General features: G+C 43.0%; 1 protein-coding gene and 1 long non-coding RNA gene across 17 annotated transcripts in view; one reads left to right on the top strand and one right to left on the bottom strand.

Moving 5' to 3' along the window:
* Positions 1 to 9,667: 9,667 nt before the first annotated feature.
* On the bottom strand, positions 9,668 to 15,873 carry LOC144988301 (uncharacterized). The gene is made up of 2 exons (XR_013652160.1): positions 15,645 to 15,873; positions 9,668 to 10,326 (listed from the first exon to the last, which is right to left on the bottom strand). It is a non-coding gene; the product is annotated as an uncharacterized LOC144988301 (long non-coding RNA).
* Positions 15,874 to 18,481: 2,608 nt separating this feature from the next.
* Positions 18,482 to 20,781, top strand: part of LOC101160890 (receptor-type tyrosine-protein phosphatase mu) — a 156,690-nt gene continuing 154,390 nt past the window's right edge. For all 16 annotated transcript variants that reach the window (XM_023949909.2, XM_078938799.1, XM_078938801.1 and 13 more), the window contains exon 1: positions 18,482 to 18,985. In XM_023949909.2, the coding sequence (XP_023805677.1) occupies positions 18,607 to 18,985 (379 nt within the window). In that variant the 5' untranslated portion in view covers positions 18,482 to 18,606. The remainder of the gene's footprint in view (positions 18,986 to 20,781) is intronic.

Raw genomic sequence — 20,781 nt, 5'->3', positions numbered from 1 at the left:
CTAAGCAATTTCGTCTGATTTAGAAGAAACAATCCTAAAACTTTGTGGTTTCTGGTTGAGCCATTACAATGCTATTATAAATGGTAAATGGTGTATACCTATAGTAGGGGTGCAGCAATTAATTTCAACAACAATTTGATTCGAATAATTTTTGGTTGATGATGCAATTCATATTGATTATTGGTTCTTTTTAAACAATTTGATTTAGTACCATTCTCTGACCTAAAGTAGATCCAGAACATCTTTATCCCAAACTTCCAGCAGTGAGACTCAGACAGAAATTCCTGCTACTGAACAGTGAAGTTTTCCAGATTCTTGTGTTTCTTCAAGTGGAAATGAAATATGTGTCCAAACAAACAAGTAAACTAGAATGAATGTCAAATCCATTCACATGTTAGTTTCCTAAAGTTCACCACTGTTGTTTTTCCACATCCAATGAATCCAAAGGGAACATTCTTAGAACATTCTAGACACTGGATGGTCACATGACTTTATTCAAAGTCTGTCCACACATTGGACTGGAATGATGGTTGATCAGTTTTTGCTGCATCATGTGTGTCGTCCGCTGTGATTGGTCGTTTTTTCCTTAGAGTAAAACTACTGTGTTTCAATCAAAACAATATTTTCCAATACCAGTATAATCAATTTACTTCATTCTGAAACGATTTTATAATGGTATAGGTCAATCTGATTCAATTTGATCTGCCTCAGAGACAGATTGATCTGGTTGGATGGTAGGTGTTCCGTCTCACCCCAGGGGAGGCAGAAAATAGGCAGCATAAAGAATAAATTAAATCCGGTTGGGTTTAGACTGACAGGGCAGCCGTTTATCAGATGGAGAGATGCGGGAGTGATTACACTGGAGTTAAAGTTGATCATTAGTAAAAACTTATATTCTCAGGCACTACTCAGCAATAAATAAGAAAACCTAAAGTGGAACTTAAACCAAAGGGACAGTACTAAGACAAAAGCATAAATGAAAAGAAGACCACAACCAAGAAGGAAAACCAGGCCTCTTCCACAGGCTCCTGTACAAGTCTGACAGCAGGGAACTGGAACAGGGGCAGCTGAGGCTTTCATGCTTCCTGCCCATCATGGTGATTGGAAGAAGGAAGGAGGCCGCAATCATCTCCTGCAGGAGGTGGAGTCAGACGGCGTGGTGGAGTAGGCCTCTGCATAGGATGAACCCATCCACAAAATACACACAAAAGGCCTGAGGCCATAACAAGAGGAATATAAATAGATTGATTGATTAATTGTTACGCCCTATTATATAGCCCAATCAAAGCATGATTGATTTGGCTTTACGCCTGATGTGCTTCTTGACACTACCCCCTGCTTTTACCAGGACATCAGACTGACATAAAAACACTGGACTGTGGCCCCTTTATGGTTTTAGTTTGTAATAAAGATCACAGTTTTTTGTATTTACTTTATTATTATTGTTTTTTTTCTAATTTTTAATAACAGAAAATAGGTGGAGCCTCAAAAGTATCTTTTTGACTGTTGTCGTTTTTATCTTCACATGTTGATCATGGAGAGGATGATTTAACATAAGAGACCTTGTTTCACAATAAAGACTGTCATTCATATCATTGTCTGCATTTTAGGATATTTATAACAATCTACCTCAAGGTCTATGGACAGACCTTCAGTTGTAATTGTCTTCCTAACTGGCAGACATTGTGTTGAAGGTGTGTAAGCAGACTGTGACTTTGTGAAAACGTCAAAGTGAAATGTATTAAATCCAAAACAAATTTCTGTGCCTAAAGGTTCTTACAACTCTAAAATGTGTTGTTTCCTCATTTCTTAAGACTTGAGACAGACCCATCCTTTCATGTGGATACATTTTTATACCTTGTGCGATCCTAGACACTTTAACATTGGGAGTTGGGTCATCTAGACCCACTAGACAGTGCTCTGAACCTTTTTTCTTCAATGATTTGTGATCTTCACTGGTGTCCATGGATTACATGAAATCTTTCCACCTTTATCCACCTTTGTCATGTAAGGGAGAACACCTCAATGGAAGGGGGGGGTCATAAGATAGCACGAGGGTTAAACAGACTTTGTGTCAGTAGTGAAAACACATGTGGCGTGGACTCAAAGGGAAAGACTGCTGGATGTGTCCGGTTTGAAGCTTCAGACTTATCGAATCCACGGTTTGTTTTCTTTGTTTCCACGTTAGTTTTCTCCTGTGTTCTTACATGCCTTCATAGATGTCTGCAGATGAACGTCTGACCTCACACCAACAGAACATTCAAATAGATGCTTTATGATGCTTTCATTAAATAAAAAATTGTTTGAACTTCACAAAGTCAGTGTCTTAATAACAGAAACCTTCTGCAATATTTTACCATCATTTGACCCAACAGGTTTGTTGTTCACCTTTCAGCACATTCCATGAGAGGTCGGCTCAGTGAATCTGTGGTTTGGCAGAGTGTTTTACTCCAGATGCCCATCCTGACATAAGCCTGAACTTTGGTTTGTTTTTAAGGCAGCAGTGCAAATGGTCTCTTGCCTGAGGACCCACACTGGATGTTTTTTGCTCATTGTGAGCCTGGGAAGCGAACCCCCAGTCTCCTGCGCGCCAGTCCTACACCCAGCCTGTCTGAAGCTACCCTGCAGGAGGAGGCAGGGCCCCAAAATGCACAACATCCATTTATCCATCCATGCTAACCACTTCATATGTTACTCAGACTCAGTTTCTACATTCAAAGTTAGACTGAAAACATTCCTCTTTGGACAGGCTTAGTATCAGACTAGTTAGTATTCAGAGATTATTCAACTTAATGTTAATGTGTTGAAATATAAATTGATAGCAATTTGTTTTTAGTAGCTGCTAGAAGTTGAAGCTGGGGTAACTATGGTGCACTGGGGTTCTGTCCTCTTTTCTCATCTACTTCTACCCTTCCTCTCTTCTCCATTCTTGATCATTATTCATCATTTACTTCTCCATGCCTCTGTTTGGTGCAGTCCGATTCAAGTACTCTCCCTCTTTCCCCCTCCCCTCCTGGGGAGTGGGAGTGCTTCCAGACTCCAGTTGGCTCATCCGTGCTCCAGTTCCTGACCGAGTACCTCGTCTCTGCTCCTGCTCCTACACCTGGCTGTGGATCCTGTCTCCGGCTCGACTCGCGCCCCGACTGTCCCCCCAACTCCATCTGGATGAAGCTCGTCTGCTGGACTTTAAATATGTAGTTGTAGAAGTAGATAAGTTAATTCTTCTCGATGAGTTCTGGTAAATCACCTGTCGGTCCTGGGGGAGGATCCCTCCTTCATGTGGACACCCCTGAGCTTTCTTCGTTTTTCTGGAATCCGTTTTTTTTAGGAGTTTTTCCTTACCGTGAAGGGGGGGTCTAAGGGCAGGGATGTTAGTTTAGTTTAGTTTAGTCAGTTTGTTAGTTCATTTTAGTATTTTCCTATTGAACTCTACAGTGTATGTATTCATGATCCTTTTGAGTTCATGTTTCACTTTTTCAATTACCGATACGAAGCCCATCGAGACGACTGTTGTTGTGAATTTGGGCTATACAAATAAAATTAAATTGAATTGAATTATTAGAATAAAAGATAATTAAAACTGTTCCTCAAATCTTTCACCCATGCATTACATCAAAAACCTCAGGAGGCATCTTTATAAATCAGAGTTTTTTAAATAAACTCCCTGAATAATATTTTGAATTGCTATATCTCTGTGTTATAGTGTTCCTGCAGGATCCAGTTCAATGTGATTTTACATAAACAAAAAAACTTTATGAAATGTTCAAATAACTGCAACATTGTTTGATTGAGTCTTCATTCTGTGTTAAATATTTAGGACATTTCAAACACATTTCCTGTAGGACCCATTTTCCTTTTCCTTTAATTTTATGATGACAAATGGGGGCCAAATGTTTTGAAAACCAAACTAAAAAAACAAAAAAATCTGGTGTTGAAACTAAAATAAATAAAACAAAAAACAGACTTGAAAAAAAAAGGAATGATCACATTTTCTGTTTTTAAGTTTTAAAACTCACATTTTAACTTTCAAATCTTTTTTTCAGTTTACATTTTTTTTAAATGTTATTTTAAGTCAGAATTTTTCAGTTTCAACTTTTGGCCCCTTTCTGGCTTTGATGAAGGACCAATCAGAATGAAGGAAGGACCAATCAGAATGATGAGGCTGGCAGCTTCACTTTCATTGCATTCACTGACAGTGGAAACTTGGATAATTACTGCCAGAAAATGTAAACACTAACTATTCAAATGGTCGTTGTGAACAAAGTGGCCAAAACACAGACAAATTCTTCCTTTATAGTAATTCATCCTATATTTTTCTATAGTAACCGCTAAATTCTTGAAATAAGACGACTCAAACGCTAAACATTTGAAGGTATCATTTCCTACTGTTTTGCCCAAACAACGTGCTGCTCTGCCTAAAAAGGATAAATTAAATACATGAATTAATCCTCACAACATTTAAACCTTTTAAGCAGCGGATACCTCAGTAATCACACGGATTTGTGATTTCCTCAACAACAGAGAGCTTCCCCCGACTGGATTACAGCGCAGAAAAATAAAAGAACGTCACCCAAATGCAACAATGTTGTTGTTGTTACAGACAATGCAAATCGATTAGTGATAGAATAAAAACAACACAGCTTTGAGTCATTCTCTCTGTTTTATATTTAATATGTTGGCAACAAGAAAAGAGAAGTGAGAGCATTTCACTCTGAGGAGATGTCCCGGGCTGCTGCAGCCGCTGTAGCTGCTAATAAAGTGTCAGTAAGTAGTGCTGTTTATTTGAACACTGGGGAGTAAACAGCCATCAGCCCGTGGTGTTCACACCGGACCAGCACCAGACAGCATGGGTAGGGGGGGGGGGGGCTTCTTCTTTGTTTTTTTACCAGCACATGTCTGCCACCCACAGTTGGAGGAGACTTTGTCTGAAATGTCAAAACGGTGTAAATCCACTAGTGACAGCTCTATTCCTATGAAAAACTTAGTGTCACAGAATTCCAGGCAAGCAAAAAATGCAATTATTAACTAGATTTATACCATGGTCCGGCTGAACTCTCAATTCTGATTGGCTGCTGGGTGTGGATTAAAGAGTGATAATGCAAAGGGATAACGCACACCTAAAACAAGAAGTTCCAGTCTCAAATCACTGCGCTGGCACAAAACTCCAAACATACGTTGAGATACATTATTCTACAGTTTACAGCGAGGCAGCAGAAAAGATCCTTGGATGATCTGTTGCCTATCGACTCCTGCCTGCCTGACCCTGATTTAGCTTTGTGGACTTTTAGCTGAGCTAATAAACCTGCTGACTTTGGATCCAGGTGTCTGCCTGTTCTTGTGCCAGGTATACAGCAGTAACCTCACAAGTTAAAAATTGACATCCTTAAAGAATTTTGTCTGTCAAAAATGCCATGGGGTCAATGAGAGAACTCGTTACCTTTTTCTGATATTTGGGGCCGCTGTGAGAAAACAACATGCTTCACGGTTTTTAGAGTTAGATTGCACAAAAGCCAGAAAAATGCCTATGTTTTGATGTAATAACATTTTCTGTGAGGGTTACAATGCCCCAGATTTGTTAAAATGAATCAACTTAACCCTTGTGCTATCCTAGGCACTTTAATATTGGGAGTTGGGTCATCTAGACCCACTAGACAGTGCGCTGAACCTTTTTTCTTCAATGATTTGTGATCTTCACTGGTGTCCATGGATTACATGAAATCTTTCCACCTTTATCCACCTTTGTCATGGTAGGGAGAACACGTCAATGGAAGGGGGGGGTCATCTAAGATAGCACAAGGGTTAAAGCGTTTAATTCCTGTCACTCTTTCTCACTCTTCTGCACTCTCACTGCTATTGAATTTGATTCATAACAGAAAACTGACTTAGAGATGACATGAAGACTTTAACCTTGAATACCTCAAAAACTGTCAGGAGTTCTAAAAATAAAAATACAAGTTGCTTAATATTGAAAAAAATTAATGGTTTCTGTCGCTTAAAGTCTCCTTGGCCATCTTCTTTTCGTAGAGCTGAAAGTTTTTAGTTGAAAAAATAGTCATCATGCTATTTCTCCTCTGAACAGTAATTACGGATAAAACAGTTGGCACTTCAGTGTTTTGAAAAGGACGCTCTCCACACGTCACTACTAAATCTGACTCCCCCAGCCCATGACATCTCCTCAGAGTAAAATGCGGTCACTTCTCCTCTTTTGTAGTGTCCCTTTTCCACACTAAGGTTCTGAGACTTAATCCCTTTTGGGGTTCTTTATTTTGGTTACTGTAAGCCGTAACAGACGGCGTACAGATTGCCCAGCAACACTTACAGACAGACAAAATGCTCCCCAAACGTCTTAATTCCCTCACTCTGGCTCCAGCCCTCTCCATTTCCCTTATTTGTCCAATTGCTGAACCCAATTAGTCCATATGCCTTGGTGAAATATATGGAAACTTTCTGTAGCAGAATTAAAAATAGAAGTCAAAACCAAAAATGCTTTTTCATTTTCAAAATGAAGCTGCATTTTTTGACTCAAAATTTAGATGAAAAAAAATTCTTCAAAAATAATTTTTTAATTTTTTTCTTCAACACTGCTTATTTTGTCACTGATAACTGATAAAGAAAATTGTTTTTGACATTTCATTTTCACAAAGTTCTCTGGTAAATGTGTACCAAAATTCATTCAGAATGGTCTAATTTGACAATTAAAATGAATTAACAGAAATGCTTTTTCATTTTCTAAATGTAACTGCATCAAATGACTCAAAATTAAAATTAAAAATCAATACTTCAAAATGCTTTTTCATTTTATACTTGAAACCACTTATTCTGTGTCATAATTAAAATGAAAACGCAAAGAGAGGATTGCATTGTCATTTTCACATCCACCCTGCGAATAGTGTCGCATAATTCAATTCGACTTAGCATTTCCAGAGGGGAGGCGGAGCGATGACGTCACTGCTATCTTCCTGTGTCCAGTTGCTAACAGACAGACATGCTAGGATCAGCTTTGTGTTAGCGGCAGAGGAGAGGGATTTGTGACGGTTGTGCTTTTCTGATGATTTTATACAGCTTCTCAGGACTGTGTAGCAGCATTTCCGCCTTCCGCGGTCCTCCTTCAGACGCAGCTTTGTCTTCGGACCGGCAGCCGCCTTCGCATAGCGGAGTGTGAAGCCCCGCGATCCTAAGCTCCTGATTGCCGAAGGCGGAAGTGCTGCTACGCAGATCTGAGAAACTCTAAACCATCAAATGAATTTGTGTTTCCAGTGGTGTCCAGAACAAAATAAAGGCTGATGTAATTCCCACATATTTACATCCAAGGTTCTCATTGCCACACTGAGTTTTAAGTACCACCACGGCCCTTAGGTGGTGTGCAGGAGTCACACTTTCTGCAGATTTCTTCCCAGTCTCGATGACTTGGTCCCAGTAGAAGCCTTGTCTGAGCCTGCAGAGAGTTTTGGAGACCCAAAAGTGTCCGGAACCAGGGGCCCCGTGCATAACTTGAAGAACAGTGAGCCGCAGACTCTTTGGCACCACCACCTGACAACTTTTCTCAGCTGCAGCTGGCCTTTTCCAGCCTTTCTGCAACACACCATCACAAAAATGTAAAGAGTTGGACTGGGACCGCAGACCTTTAGTTGTTTGAGAAAGCATGGAGATTTCCTCCCAGGATGGCCTTCGCTGCTCCTCGACCCATGAGAGGACATGCTTCATATCAGCATCTTCCTGCTGTTGACATTTCCACCCTGCGGCATCAACAGTGGTGAGCGTTGTGGCTCCTGTTGAGGGGTGAGTCCACAGCAAAGCACATGTGATTTCAGCCGCTCACTTTTTTTGTACATCTCCGGCGAAAGGGCCCCACACAGCCCCGGTGAGGGAGACCGTCCACCCACCTGTCCAGGCCCAGAGGATGCCCCCCCACGGGGGTATCCCTGGTGTCAGGGCCCCCAGGCCATGGTGCATGCAGGCTCAGCCGCACTGGACGGCAGCCAACGGGGCCACCGGACGCCAAGACGCGAGACAAAGATGAAGCCAGGACCCCGAGGACCCAGGAGCCGCCCACCACCCATCCAGAATCCTGTCACCACAGGCCAAAGGAGGCATAGGCGCCTGCCGCGAGAAGCCTAAAGACCACGACCCAACCACAGCTTGACCCCCACCCACTACACTACCTTTACAACTCTACCACCCCCCTCAAGCTACACCTCCCTCAGTCCACCTCTCGTATCTGCCCCCGGTTTTTCCCCCACCCTACAGAAGGGAGGGTGATCCCCAGTGAGGTAGCCCCCAGGCCTGTCCCCAGCCAAGCACTCTCACACAGATTTTCCTGGTTGCCCCCTGCCCCCCGTCACCACACAGCAACCCCGTCGCCCGACCGACCCCTCCCCGGCAATGCATGCTCAGCCAACTCAGCCCCAGCCAACCAGCCAACAGGATCCCCACAAGCCCGGCTGCGCAGAGACGACCCAGGCAGGTGAAAACCGGCCGCCCCTCCCCGATTCCACCTATGTATTGTAGTGTGGGTGTGCAGTTTGTGTGCTGCAGGTAAAATGGAGGGTCTGTAGCGGGGTGGCAGACCCCACTGCTGCCAAACAGCATAGCTCCCCCCACCCCGTGTCCCTTTTGTGTGTGGTGTGTGTGTTGTGTGTGTGGTGCCAACATGTGGTGTGTGGCGTCTAAAGTGAAAATTTAAATTCATTCAGGGTCATCACTATCTGGAGCCTGGAGGAGCTGGAGAAGATTTTACCCACAGCAGTCTACACAACGTTACAGACTCCTCTGTGCATCTGGCTGTATCATCGTTCTGTTACCACCTGGGCTGCATTTATCTTACCCTCAGTGTGCTCGTCCTTGGGTTGTCCGATACCTCACCCTACTGACAGAGTGAATTACCAAGACAGCATCTATGCACCTGCTGAATAGTTTGTTCTAGGTCTTATTTGAAATGAAGCTGCTTGCTGGCCCACGAGGAGTTACGGACCAGACCAAAACATTCTTTAACTGCTCCCAAAGAGAAAGCCGTAGACTGAAATGACCATTTCGATGAAAATGTTTGCATACTTTTAACTACATTTTAGGAATAAATGTACATAAATAGTTTTACATGAACAATGCCCCTTGAAGACTTTTTACAGTGTAGGTGAAGGGAAGGGTAGATTGTGTGATAAAAGAGAGGAAAGGTGTGTGTGTGTGGGGGGGATGATTAAGGGAACAGGGAGGGTACAAACAGAACAAACCCATTACAAACATGTGTGCAACTGCTTATAAAAGAGACTGGTGGTGATATTAACTACAGTGGAAAACCTTTATGCCCCGTGAGTCATGCCCAGTGCGTCCATCACCTGTGTGAAGAGTGATAGTAGTGTGGATACAAACAGTTGTAACATGTTTACATACACCACATACAAACACACATAGTTTAAATTGTTTTAGTTCAATTACAATTTAAAAAAATATTTCTATTTGCTAAATGTCAGAATAATGAGACTAGGGTTTTTTACACAAGTTTTTCTTACTTTTATCAAAGTCAAAAAGTTTACATATGCCTTTAAACATTTTGAGAAACTCCAGATGATGATGTAATCTCTTTAAAAGCTTCTAATAGGTTTATTGACAGCATGTTACGAGGGGGAATGAGGGAAGCACCCAGGCGCAGAGAGGAGGAGGAGGCAGAAGGTTCCAGACAAACAGGATCTTTAATAACTTAAATTCCAAAAAAAGAAAAGCTACACAAAACTCCACAGCAGCATGCAGGCAAACTCAAAACTTGAATTACAATGACACAGGGACCCGAGAACAAACTATGGAGCAGCACAGGAGGAAGGGAAGGACAGGACTTAAATACATTCAGAACAGATGAGACACAGGTGGAAACAAGGAGGGCAGATGGGGACCAAAAGTAAAACTTGAAACAACACAACAGGAAGCCTTTCAAAATAAAACAGGAAACAAACTCAAAACATGACACAAACAAAAAAGAACCAGAACACAATGGCAGAGAAACTGACACCGTGACACAGCATTTGAGTTAATTAGAAACGAACCTGAAGATTTATAGTGGGGCACATTTGAAACACACTTGCTTGTTTGTGAAGCATCATGGGACAGTTGAAAGAAATCACTAAAGATATTAAGAAGACTATTGTGGATTTGCACATCCTTGAATGCATTTCCTGATACCTGAAGACGCCACGTTCATCTGTTCAGGCAACTGTATGCAAGTTTAAACATCATGGGAACGTCCAGCCATCGTATTGCTCAGGAAGGAGACGGGTTCCATGTCCCAGAGATGAATGTACTTTGGTCCGATATGTCCAGATGTTGTAAAGATGCTGGCTGAAGAGGGTAAGAATGTGTCATTATCAACAGTGAAACGAGTGCTGTACAGACATGGGCTGAAAGGCTACTCTGCCAGGAAGAAGCCATTACTCCAAACGAAACATAGAAAAGCCAGATTCAAGTTTGCTAATGCACACAAAACTTTAATTTCTGGAGACATGTCCTATGGTCTGACGAAACTAAAATGGAACTGTTCAACCATAATGACCATTGTTAAGTCTGAGGGAAAAAGGGGAAAGCCCTTTGGGCTCCCTCCCATGGGCAGGGCTGTAAAACATGGGGGTGGTACCATCATGTTGTGGGGTTGTTTTGCTGTTGGAGAGACTGGTGCATTTCTCATGAGGAAAGAAGAGTATGTGGAAATATTGACGCAAAAACTGAAGACGTTAGCCAGAAAGTTGAAGGTTGGGTACAAATGGATCTTCCAAATGGACAATAGCCGCGGTTACATGGGCAGAATATCTTGATCGGATCAATGGTCGGGTTAAAATTCACCCGTGCACATGGGCACACTTTCGGTCAGAATGAATGATTTGGGCATGCGCAGTAGTGTGAAATCACCCGGATGAGGAAATAGGTCCCGTTGTAAACAAACAGCTGCCACAGACAGACAGCATGTGCAGCAGCTCCGTAATACGAGACGATCTTCCAAACGTGCTTTTATTAATGTTATGAATATTATGAAGCGCCTGTTTGCTCATCCTTATATTTAATCCGTGTGGTCAGTGCTGTTTTGTGGAAGAATTAAGCTGGAAGAAGGGTTAGGGCAGGCTAACACGGGCTACCATCATTAGCCCTGATGGACACAAAATCCAGGACCGTGCGAGAAACGAAGCAATCTGCGTCTTGGCTGCACGTAAATGTGTGAATAACATCAGCCTTTATTTTGTCGGGACACAACTGGAAACACAAATCCACGTGATTGTTTGAACGGTTTCTAAGGACTGAGCGACATTTATTTCTGCTCTGAAAAGTTCACACAGACCGCCCCAAAGCCACTCTGTGAGCTAGTGGCCCGAGCTCTGTTCCAACACGGTTCCTGCTGAGTCCTGCAGCCGCTAACCCAGAGCGGCGGGACGGCTCGCAGTCTGAATTCTCCCACACATAACAAAACAACAAGACGCACACGTAAAAAAGCATCCTCCCCCCCTCAGACACAAAATTATTAATCCGGCTGCTCTGCTCACTCGGGTGCCTGTGGACCGAGTGAGCTTCGGGGGGCACGAAGCGCTCCTTCCCCGCATGTCCCTCGTGAGGGGTGTAAGAGAGGGACGAGAGCGGAGCGGCGCTTTTCACGGGGCGTCCGCAGAGCAGCTGGTCGGTCCCATATGTGCTCCTAAGCTTTCTCTCAGCGAAACACCGTCTATGCATGACGTAACCCAGAGCAGTAGTGACACACGATTGGAATGACCGTTTACATGCACAACGATCGGATAAACGATCGGTATAACCCTTCTTTCTTGATCAGAAATAAATTCTGATCCGAACGAGTCTGATTGGGGCAGAGTATTCCGAACGGCGCGTTTACATGACGCTTTTTCTTTCCGATCAGGCGTTCATTCCGATTACTTTTGCCCATGTAAACGCGGCTATTGACCCCAGAGAGTGTCAGAAGTGCCTGCAGCAAAACTTTAAAACCAAAGGAAAGAGTAGAAGCAAAAGCTAAAACTGAGGAAACAAGCTAAATGTCAGAGCCCTGTTCCCAGAATCCACCCCAAATAGTAGGGGTGTAATGATACACGTAACCGTTTTGGTACGGCAGTTTGTGTTCGTTTTATTTATTTACCGTTTCGGTACGTTGTCTCTTTTTCCCCCCGCATATGCATTGTAACAACCCAGCTGCTTTGTCACTCGTAACGAGCTGCTAATGAACTAGCTGCTAATGAACTAGCTGCTAATGAACTAGCTGCTAATGAACTAGCTGCTAATGAACGAGCTGCTAATGAACGAGCTGCTAAGACTGTCCTTACCCCAAACTCCACACAGCCTCAAAGAGTCTCAGAGAGAGTAGACTGAGAAATAGATTACTCCATCTCTATTCCAGCATTTATTATGAACTCACACGAACAGCGTATCAACATGAACCTCACTTCTCTTCACAGCCCTCTGTGATGGTGAACACACAAGATTTCACACTTCCCATGAGTCTTAGTGGCTATGGGCGGGGCTAACCCCCAGGTCGCCACTGTATTAACTTTGCGCCGAGGCAGAAGTAATGTTTGCCGTGAGTTTCTTCCAAGAGGCTATTAGGTGACGGACAGTTAGCATGTCAACAGATGGCTAATGCAGAAGCCAGGCCAGAGATGAGGACCCCCCCCCCCCCCCATCTCCTTACGCTCTCCTGTGTGTGGGGAACACTTTGGCTTTGTTGTCAGCATCGATGAAGAAAAAAAAGACAATTGGATGAGTTGAATGCTGTGTGTTGACATTGTTACACAAAGATAGCGTATGCCACAGTAACACATCTAATCTGTTAACCAGTGGTGCAAAAAGTCGGTAGGCAGCATATGCGTCCCATAGGGGCGCCGGCCAAAGTGATTGGGCGCCGCAGCCGCTCCTCCCTCCTCGGGTCTAAAAGCGCAATCCAGCACGTGTCCTCGAGAACGTGCTGGATTGCGCTGGAGCGGAGACGTTTGTGACGGCGCGCTGTTGATTGTTTTTACTTGAACTGTGTGATCATCTGATGACAGGATTAAATGGAAAGGCAAAAGAAAAAACAATATGGGATCAAAACAGAAAATGCAAAAGGGACAAAGATGTGGAGTGAATGAAGAAAAGTTTCTCTAAATGGTTGAGAGACAGCAGGTACGTTATAGCAGTGATAAAAACAGGCTTGGAAACATTCAGGTTAAAACTACTATAGCAAAATGGTCACAATTGTCTTGCAGCGGTACTGAGCAGGATTTACTGTATCAATAATCATAAAGAGAAAATAAAGGAGCTTGTTTGGGCTGATTTTGTTTTAAATAATTTCTTTAACTAGATGTACCAAAACAGTGAAAAGGTTTTTATCCCTTGACTGAAACCGCACTAAATGATGATAAAAGCTGCTCTTATGGGCAGAAGGGAGAAGTATGTGTGATGTGGGTTAGATGGTGATTCTGTTTCTTTTAATGTTGTTAAAAGTTTGGATAACGACCGACCGGTACAGAATCAAAGATGGGCGGGGCTTTTTTCGTCACCTGTGTGAAAGCAAAGTCTAAGAGGCCATTCAATTGGCTGAAATCGAGCACGCCTGCTTTGCTGATGAGTTTGATTGACAGATTCATTAGCCAATGGTGACATTGGTTAACCTGCCCATCTTTGATTCATAGATGGGCAGGTTAGCGTGTTAGCTTTAGCATGGCTCCTGTAGGTTTATTGTCTTCGTTCTTTAAAAATTACTGGCTTGTGCAACTTTATTGTGGACTTTGAAGCAAGGCAACAGTGGTTGAATGCAGTTGGCATTGAATGCAGAGAATTGTCTCCTGGTGATGGGATTTGCAATGAATGTTTCACTCAGGATAGATGCTAATACTTCATCCTTATAGCTATGATGCTAGTCATCCAACACCAGTATATATGTTTTTAAAAAAAAATTATTTGTCTGAATTAAATTATTATATATCTTTTACAGAACGATTTGTGTATGTTTAGTCTGTTTTAATGTTATAAAGTTCTTTTTACAATCTTTATGCTTTGTGGTTGTTTGTGCTAAAAAACGTCCACACTTTAGATGAGGTGCTGCAAAACAATTAATAAACTATTAACAAAGTTAATTAATACATTTGTAAAGCTAATAAGCAGTTTAGTAATATGGATTTAGAAGACAATGGTCTGACTTTAGATGTTAATAAATCTTATTAACACTTTCAGGTATTTGCAAGACATCTATAATGCTAATAAATATCGTACTAGCATCTGACACATTAATAAAGCCCATTAATTTGTTAAGTTAGTTAATAAAACTTATTAAACTTATGAACACTTCGGCTTGTGTCAGGCATCTATAATGCTAATAAATATCTTACTAGAACCCCAAACAATAATAATACTTCTTAATTTGTTAACAAAGGTTGTTAATAAATCTTATTAAGCTTATTAACACTGACACATTTGTTAGGCACCTATAATATCAGTAAATGCATCATTAGCATCTTGAAAACATCCTAACAACAATGCTTGTAAATGTGTTAACTAAGTAATTTAATAAACCTTATTAGACTTATTGTACTAATAAATGTCTTACTAACACCCTATAAATTCATTTATAATGCTTGTTAATGTGTTAACAAAGCTTGTTAAGGAATCTTAATATAAAGTGTTACCAAAATATTTATATTTTTTAAATATAGTTTAGTCACTATATTCTTTGAAAATCTTCCTAACACAAAGTTTATATCAAACAGCTGTGAGGATAGAGAGAAAGACGAGAAGAGGGAGAAAGAAGGGCAAAGCCAGTTCAAACCAAGTCAGTCATTTTTAAAGAGTATTCTTAAATAAATAAAAAATGCTTTAGAAAGATGTTTAATTTATTTAACCATTGGGGTCCAGATGACCCCACCCTTACATTGACATGTTCTCCCTACCAGGACAAAGGTGGATAAAGGTGGAAAGATTTCATGTAATCCATGGACACCGGTGAAGATCACAAATCGTTGAAGAAAAAAGGTTCAGAGCACTGTCTAGTGGGTCTAGATGACCCAACTCCCAACGTTAAAGTGTCTAGGATAACACAAGGGTTACAACATGAAATAATTGTAGCGTGGCCGTATGATTTAGTGGAGAAGAACACAGAAAGAGGTGAAGGAGACAGACATGAGGTTGGTGATGCATCTGATAGAAAAGAGAGCAGAGATGACTTCAGGGAGGAATAATTAAACTATTAAAGTCACAAAACCCTAGATGCTCATTCTGCTTTAAACTTCTGCTGATCACCTATTCTGGGAAAACAAGTGCAGACATACATGACAAGTCAGTCCCAACAGAGAAGAACGAGGAGAGAAGTTCAGATGATGATGGAGAAGAACAGAGAGGTACAGAGGAGGGGGCTGGGGCAAGGCATAACTCAGAAGATCCTTCTGAATGACCTTCAACACACAAATTTGGAGAATCATTGAGGCAATAATAGTTGAAAATGGCTCACAAAAATGTTCTGCTGGGTCATATCCAATCAGATAAGAAATAATGAGATTTATACATTTAAACAATAAAAGTGTTGTGTGGATGATTAGATAGCCTTAGAAGGGTTGGATGGGGCTTTTATTATGTGCATTTATGTCTGTGTGTGTGTGTGTGTGGTGGGGGGGGGGGGGGGGGTTAATGTGGCCACATACCCCTATGAAATTAGGTAGTTGTGCCCCTGCTGTTAAACTTGAAACGGCATCACCGACTGGAACAATGGGGTCTACAAGAAAAAAAATGTGCAATTTAAAATGTTTAGTTTTCAGGCCAGTGTTAATTTTCCAAAGTTTTTGGTTCCTGGCAGCTAATCCTTTTTCTTATTTTATCAAGCAGATCAGCTACATAGTAGGGCTGGGCAATATGGCCTAAAAATAAAATCTCCGATTTTATTTTTTCTAATTCGATTTCCGATTTTTTCCCCGATTACCCCCCCCCCCCCCACTTAAAGAAAGTAATAAGTACAACCGGTAGACAAATTTTGCTTATTTTTAACCCTTGTGCTATCTTAGATTCGTTCATTCATTCATTCATTCAATTGTTTATTTCAAATCAAAACAAAAATTACATAAAATAAAACAAGTCAATACAAGACTTTGAAAATTTGATTTGAAAGGGGATTGGAAGAAGCTTATGACCCCCCCCCCCCCCCCCCCTTACATTGACGTGTTCTCCCTACCATGACAAAGGTGGATAAAGGTGGAAAGATTTCATGTAATCCATGGACACCAGTGAAGATCACAAATCATTGAAGAAAAAAGGTTCAGAGCACTGTCTAGTGGGTCTAGATGACCCAACTCCCAATGGTAAAGTGCCTAGGATAGCAGAAGGGATAACCCTTGTGTTTTAACAATGGGATGAATAATAAATAAATTAACACTCTTGGAATCAAAGTCCCAGCTGTGTTTTCAGTCACTCTTTGTAGTCTACACTAAAAGGTGACAAACATTCACCTTGAGAGTAGCACCATTTTCTAAAGGATTAACAATACAGCTCATATCTGGGGTCTAAGGTTATAATTCAATTAATAAACCCCGTCTTCTCCACGGTTTATATGGATACCATGTCTTTGGCGGCAAAGTAATCGCTTCGGTGATTGTTCTCCACCGTGCCCCTTTCCTAGTGATGGGTACCGAGCCCCGGTATTGAACGAGCCCCAGATCAACATTCTTCAAGACCGCAGTATCGTTAAGATCCAACCTCAACGGTTCTACTATCTGTACTGGAGAAGTCACTTTTTTTGGTCTCCCACAAGATATAAAGTAGAGCTGTGACGGTGTGGGATTTTTGATCACCGCGGTGATGAAGCAGCAGGAGTCGCGGTCAAGCGCATCCCCCCACGCCCACCCCACCGCCACCTCGCCGAACACAAAATCTCCTGGTGGTTGCGTCGCAAATTAATACAATTCATAATTGCAATGCAGTAATCTTTATTAACAAATAACAGTAAGAACTAACTAACTTATGAACTAACCATATAGGTGTTGTAGAACGACTATGTGTGTGTGTGTCAGCGCTCCGTGTGTAAGAGGAAAGAGCGCATGCCGGAATAGGTTTGTTGTGCTGCTGCCTTTGACTGTGATGGGCTTTAGGCAAATGTTGCAGCGTGGGGGGGGGGGGGGGGGGGGGGTCGCTTTCTCTACGTCTGTGCTGTGGCAGTAAACCCATTCCAGTTCCAAACTACAGAGGATTTTATTCCGTTGTGAACAAACTTACCACTCTCACTCTCAGCCATGTTGTCGCTTGGTGTTTCGTGTGTGCTATGATGTTGTTGTTTGTTGCTTGCCATACCGCTGTGTGAAACTAACACTACGGAAGCTCTGGGGAGCCAAAAATGTGCCATTACACAAAACTCGATTTAGTTATTTTTTAAATCGCCCGTCACAAAAAATCAAATGAATTCATTCAATCGATTTCTCGCCCAGACCTACTACATAGGTCAAATGCATTTTGAAAGTAAATTTTTTCTACCTTAGCTTTTTGTACCGAAAAAATACCAAAAAATAGAGACAGATAGATAAAAACTGTATTAATCTCCCAAGGGAGAAATTCAGGTGTCCGGCAACAAAACAAACACAATAAATAACAATAAAATATTAGTTCATTAGTTCATAAAATAGCAGTTTATATCAGGCAGATTAGTTAAACTGAACCGAAATGTACCGAACCGGGCCCTATGAAATTCTGAACCGAACCGACTTGAAATGTTAGCGTATCGTTACACCCCTACCGAATATCATCTGTCAATCATAAAACTCCACCCTCTCATTAAGCAACAAAATAAATGCTGTTTTTAAAAAAAATCTAAAAAATTAGAAAAAGAGTCAAATATGCAACCATTGATAAAATGGTCAAAACTAAAAAAAAATCACTTGAAACTGGAAAAAAGATATGAAGGTGAAAACTTTAGTTCTGAAACTTAAAACTGAAAGACAATCAAGGTTATATTCTACTTGCATGAATCATTGTTCACTTTTCCCAAGTCTGTTTGGGGTTTTATTTATTTTGAATTCGATTTCAACACCAGTTTTTCAGCTTTCAGTTTCAACTTGTGGGCTTTTGGTTTTTCAAACTTTTGCCCCCTGGCTTGTCACCATGAAGGGCCTAATTTTCCCTAAATACAGCTGCGGCAGGAAAAGGAAACTAACATCAGCCTCTTAGAATGAAACGGAAACGTAGAGGCAGGAAGAGCATGTCAGACGGTGGGTCACCTCCATCAGCTCTTCTCCAGCTCAGGTCACGGGTCACTTCTTGTGGGAAAGAGTCAGACTTTGTTCTGGTTCTTCTATCCAGTCGGTCCAATTCTACATTTACAGTTTTCCGGATGAACATGCTCTGTCAAAGCGAGGCTTTCAGGTTTTCAGCTTTGCTGCTCTGGACCAGGAGAACAATGATGTTCGCCCGGGAAAACGCAGCATCACGCGGCTGTGACCAGCAGAGGGCAGCCCGCGTGCGCCGCCCGTCTGCGCGCGCTTCCTCTCCTCAGAACCTCAGAGTAACGTACAAGAGCCGAACTGGGCAGAACCCGACAGAACCGCGAATGATCAAGCAAGTCTGTAGTTTAGGTTGGTTCCGACCCGCTTTAAGAGTCGGAACAAATAAACTAAGAAAAGTTTGATGGGGGAGGGGGTGACGCAGATCAAAGGTTCCGAGCGTACAAGAAACTCAGGAGGGGTGGAGCCCCGCCGAACCGAGCCGCCCCTTCCCTTTCTCTCTCTCGGTTCCTCGGTGTCTGTCGCCTCAGTTACTTCACGGCTGCTCAGCAAACGGACTCGAACCGGAGACCAACTGTGTCCGCGCGCTCACCTGGCCATCCAGCGCTGTCCCTGCGCGCGTGACCCCGCGCAGGACAGAAAGACGGAGGAGGAGCGGCGGCGGGGGCTCTCCTCCTCGCATTTTCTGGCGAACATGGAGAGGACTGGAAGTTTCCTGCTGCGCGCGAGCCTCTGTCTGCTGTCGCTGGGACTCACGGGCGCGCGAGCCCACACCTTTAAAGGTAAGACAGCCCGGGTTTGGGGGGTACCGGAGACTTTAGGAGGAGAGGGTACCACGAAGAAAGGAGTTCCTGCGAAGGAATCCAAGTTTCCACCCCCCCCCCCCCCTCCCTCCGTCAGCACCGCTACTCTGCCCCCCCCCCCCCCCCCCCCCCGCACACACGCAACAGTATTATTGAACTGGTTCGACATGCAGAGCCTTAGGGGAACCGGAACCAGCAGACAAAGAAGAAACCGGGTCTGACCCACTCTGAATCTTTGAGGAACCAGCAGAACCAAAGAGCGTGTTCTGGACCAGAACCGCAGAACCCAGAGGGCAATTAGATCAGTCTGGTATTGGAATGACAGAAGCAGTTCTATTCATGCTGGCTGGGTCCAGGTCTGTGTTGTTTACAGCCCGTATGCTGCGTTCTAGATCTTCTGTCTATTTGGAGTGTTTCTTTCCGAGTCAGAACTGCAGGTTCTGGCTCTGGGACTGGCTCTGGGACTTGATGCTGGGCTGCATTCTGTCCTGGCCATGACAAATGGACTCCTTTGCAGGTCCGCACTGATGCAGACCACTTCAGACCAGTCCAGACTACTGCTGACCGGGTTCTGGTTCAGGTTATCTTGGTTCGGTTTTGGATCTTTGACCCTTTTTGGGCGGGCTTTTGTGTCTTTCATGCAGACGGCTTTTTTAGGCTAAAGATGTGAAGTGAGATGGTGTGCTGCAGAATGGGTTTCCTTTGAAACATATGTGAGTTCTGACTCGACCCACTGAACAGTAGTGTTCTCCCAAATTCAGACTGATTTGAAAATGAAGAGTTCCGGTTGGAGACCGGATTACCAGAGACAAAGGTGAGGGGGTGTCGGGGCGCAGAGAAGGAGGCATCCACATTTATGGCGTCCGAGGCAGCTGTAGTGGAAACGGACCTGGTGTCCCCTATAAGACGGGCCAAAGGACAGCTCCTGACCCCCCCGGAGTACACGCTAAAGCTAGGTCTAGATCCAGCCGCAGACGCTCAGCTGCACCCTCTAATAAACTGGGAGGGGTCCCACCAGAGTTTGGACCAGAACATCAGCAACGTTCAAGCTGCTTTATTTCTGTACCTGTCTGTCCCCAAGTCTGGACGTTAGGGCAGCTGTGTGTGTTAGTGTGCTTCTTTTGTTCAAGTGTGTTTATGATTTTTCTGTGACTGTGTATTTGTGTGTGTGTTGTCTGTGTGTCTATTGTGATTTTTCCACGTACAATAAAGTTTTGGTGTTTCCATCGTTTCCAGGTTTTTGGATTAGGTTCATGTTTGGGACTCAGGAACGGTTTCGATTTCAAACCAGATTTAACCCACGAAAAGAAACCCCACAGCTTTTTTTTGATCCGTTCATACATCTCTGAGAGCCTCCGAGAGCCCCTCCCAATCTACAAAAAAAAGGGGGATCTCACATTGTGATGTCACAAAGTGAGGAACCGCCCCTTCCACGAAGAATCTGTTCTGCTAGCCCCGCCCCCAGGCTAACAGACACACCCACTGGAGTTAGTGGTGATCGGCTAGTGGGGATTTACAGGGCCTGAACCTAACTTTTTTAATTGGGGGGGTAATAATTTGCCTCAAATAATTACACTTTGAGGGGGTCATTATTAGTGAGCTTGACAACAAATCTTACTCTGCCTCAGAAATCTTACCTCAGAGTAATACACCGCTTTAATGGGATGTCCTGTCATAATAATGCGTGGAGTTTGTTGAATCCAGGCTCTTTCCCTGCTTTGACCCTAACGACACGGAAACATATTTGTCTTCAGGGAACGCAGTCTAGGAAGAAA

This window comes from Oryzias latipes, chromosome 20 (genome assembly GCF_053564925.1).
Source record: "Oryzias latipes strain Hd-rR chromosome 20, Olatipes_Hd-rR_3.1".
In the NCBI taxonomy this organism is placed as follows: domain Eukaryota; kingdom Metazoa; phylum Chordata; class Actinopteri; order Beloniformes; family Adrianichthyidae; genus Oryzias; species Oryzias latipes.
The sequence above is the reverse complement of the archived record's forward strand: the minus strand, read 5'-3'. Positions and strand labels throughout refer to the sequence as shown.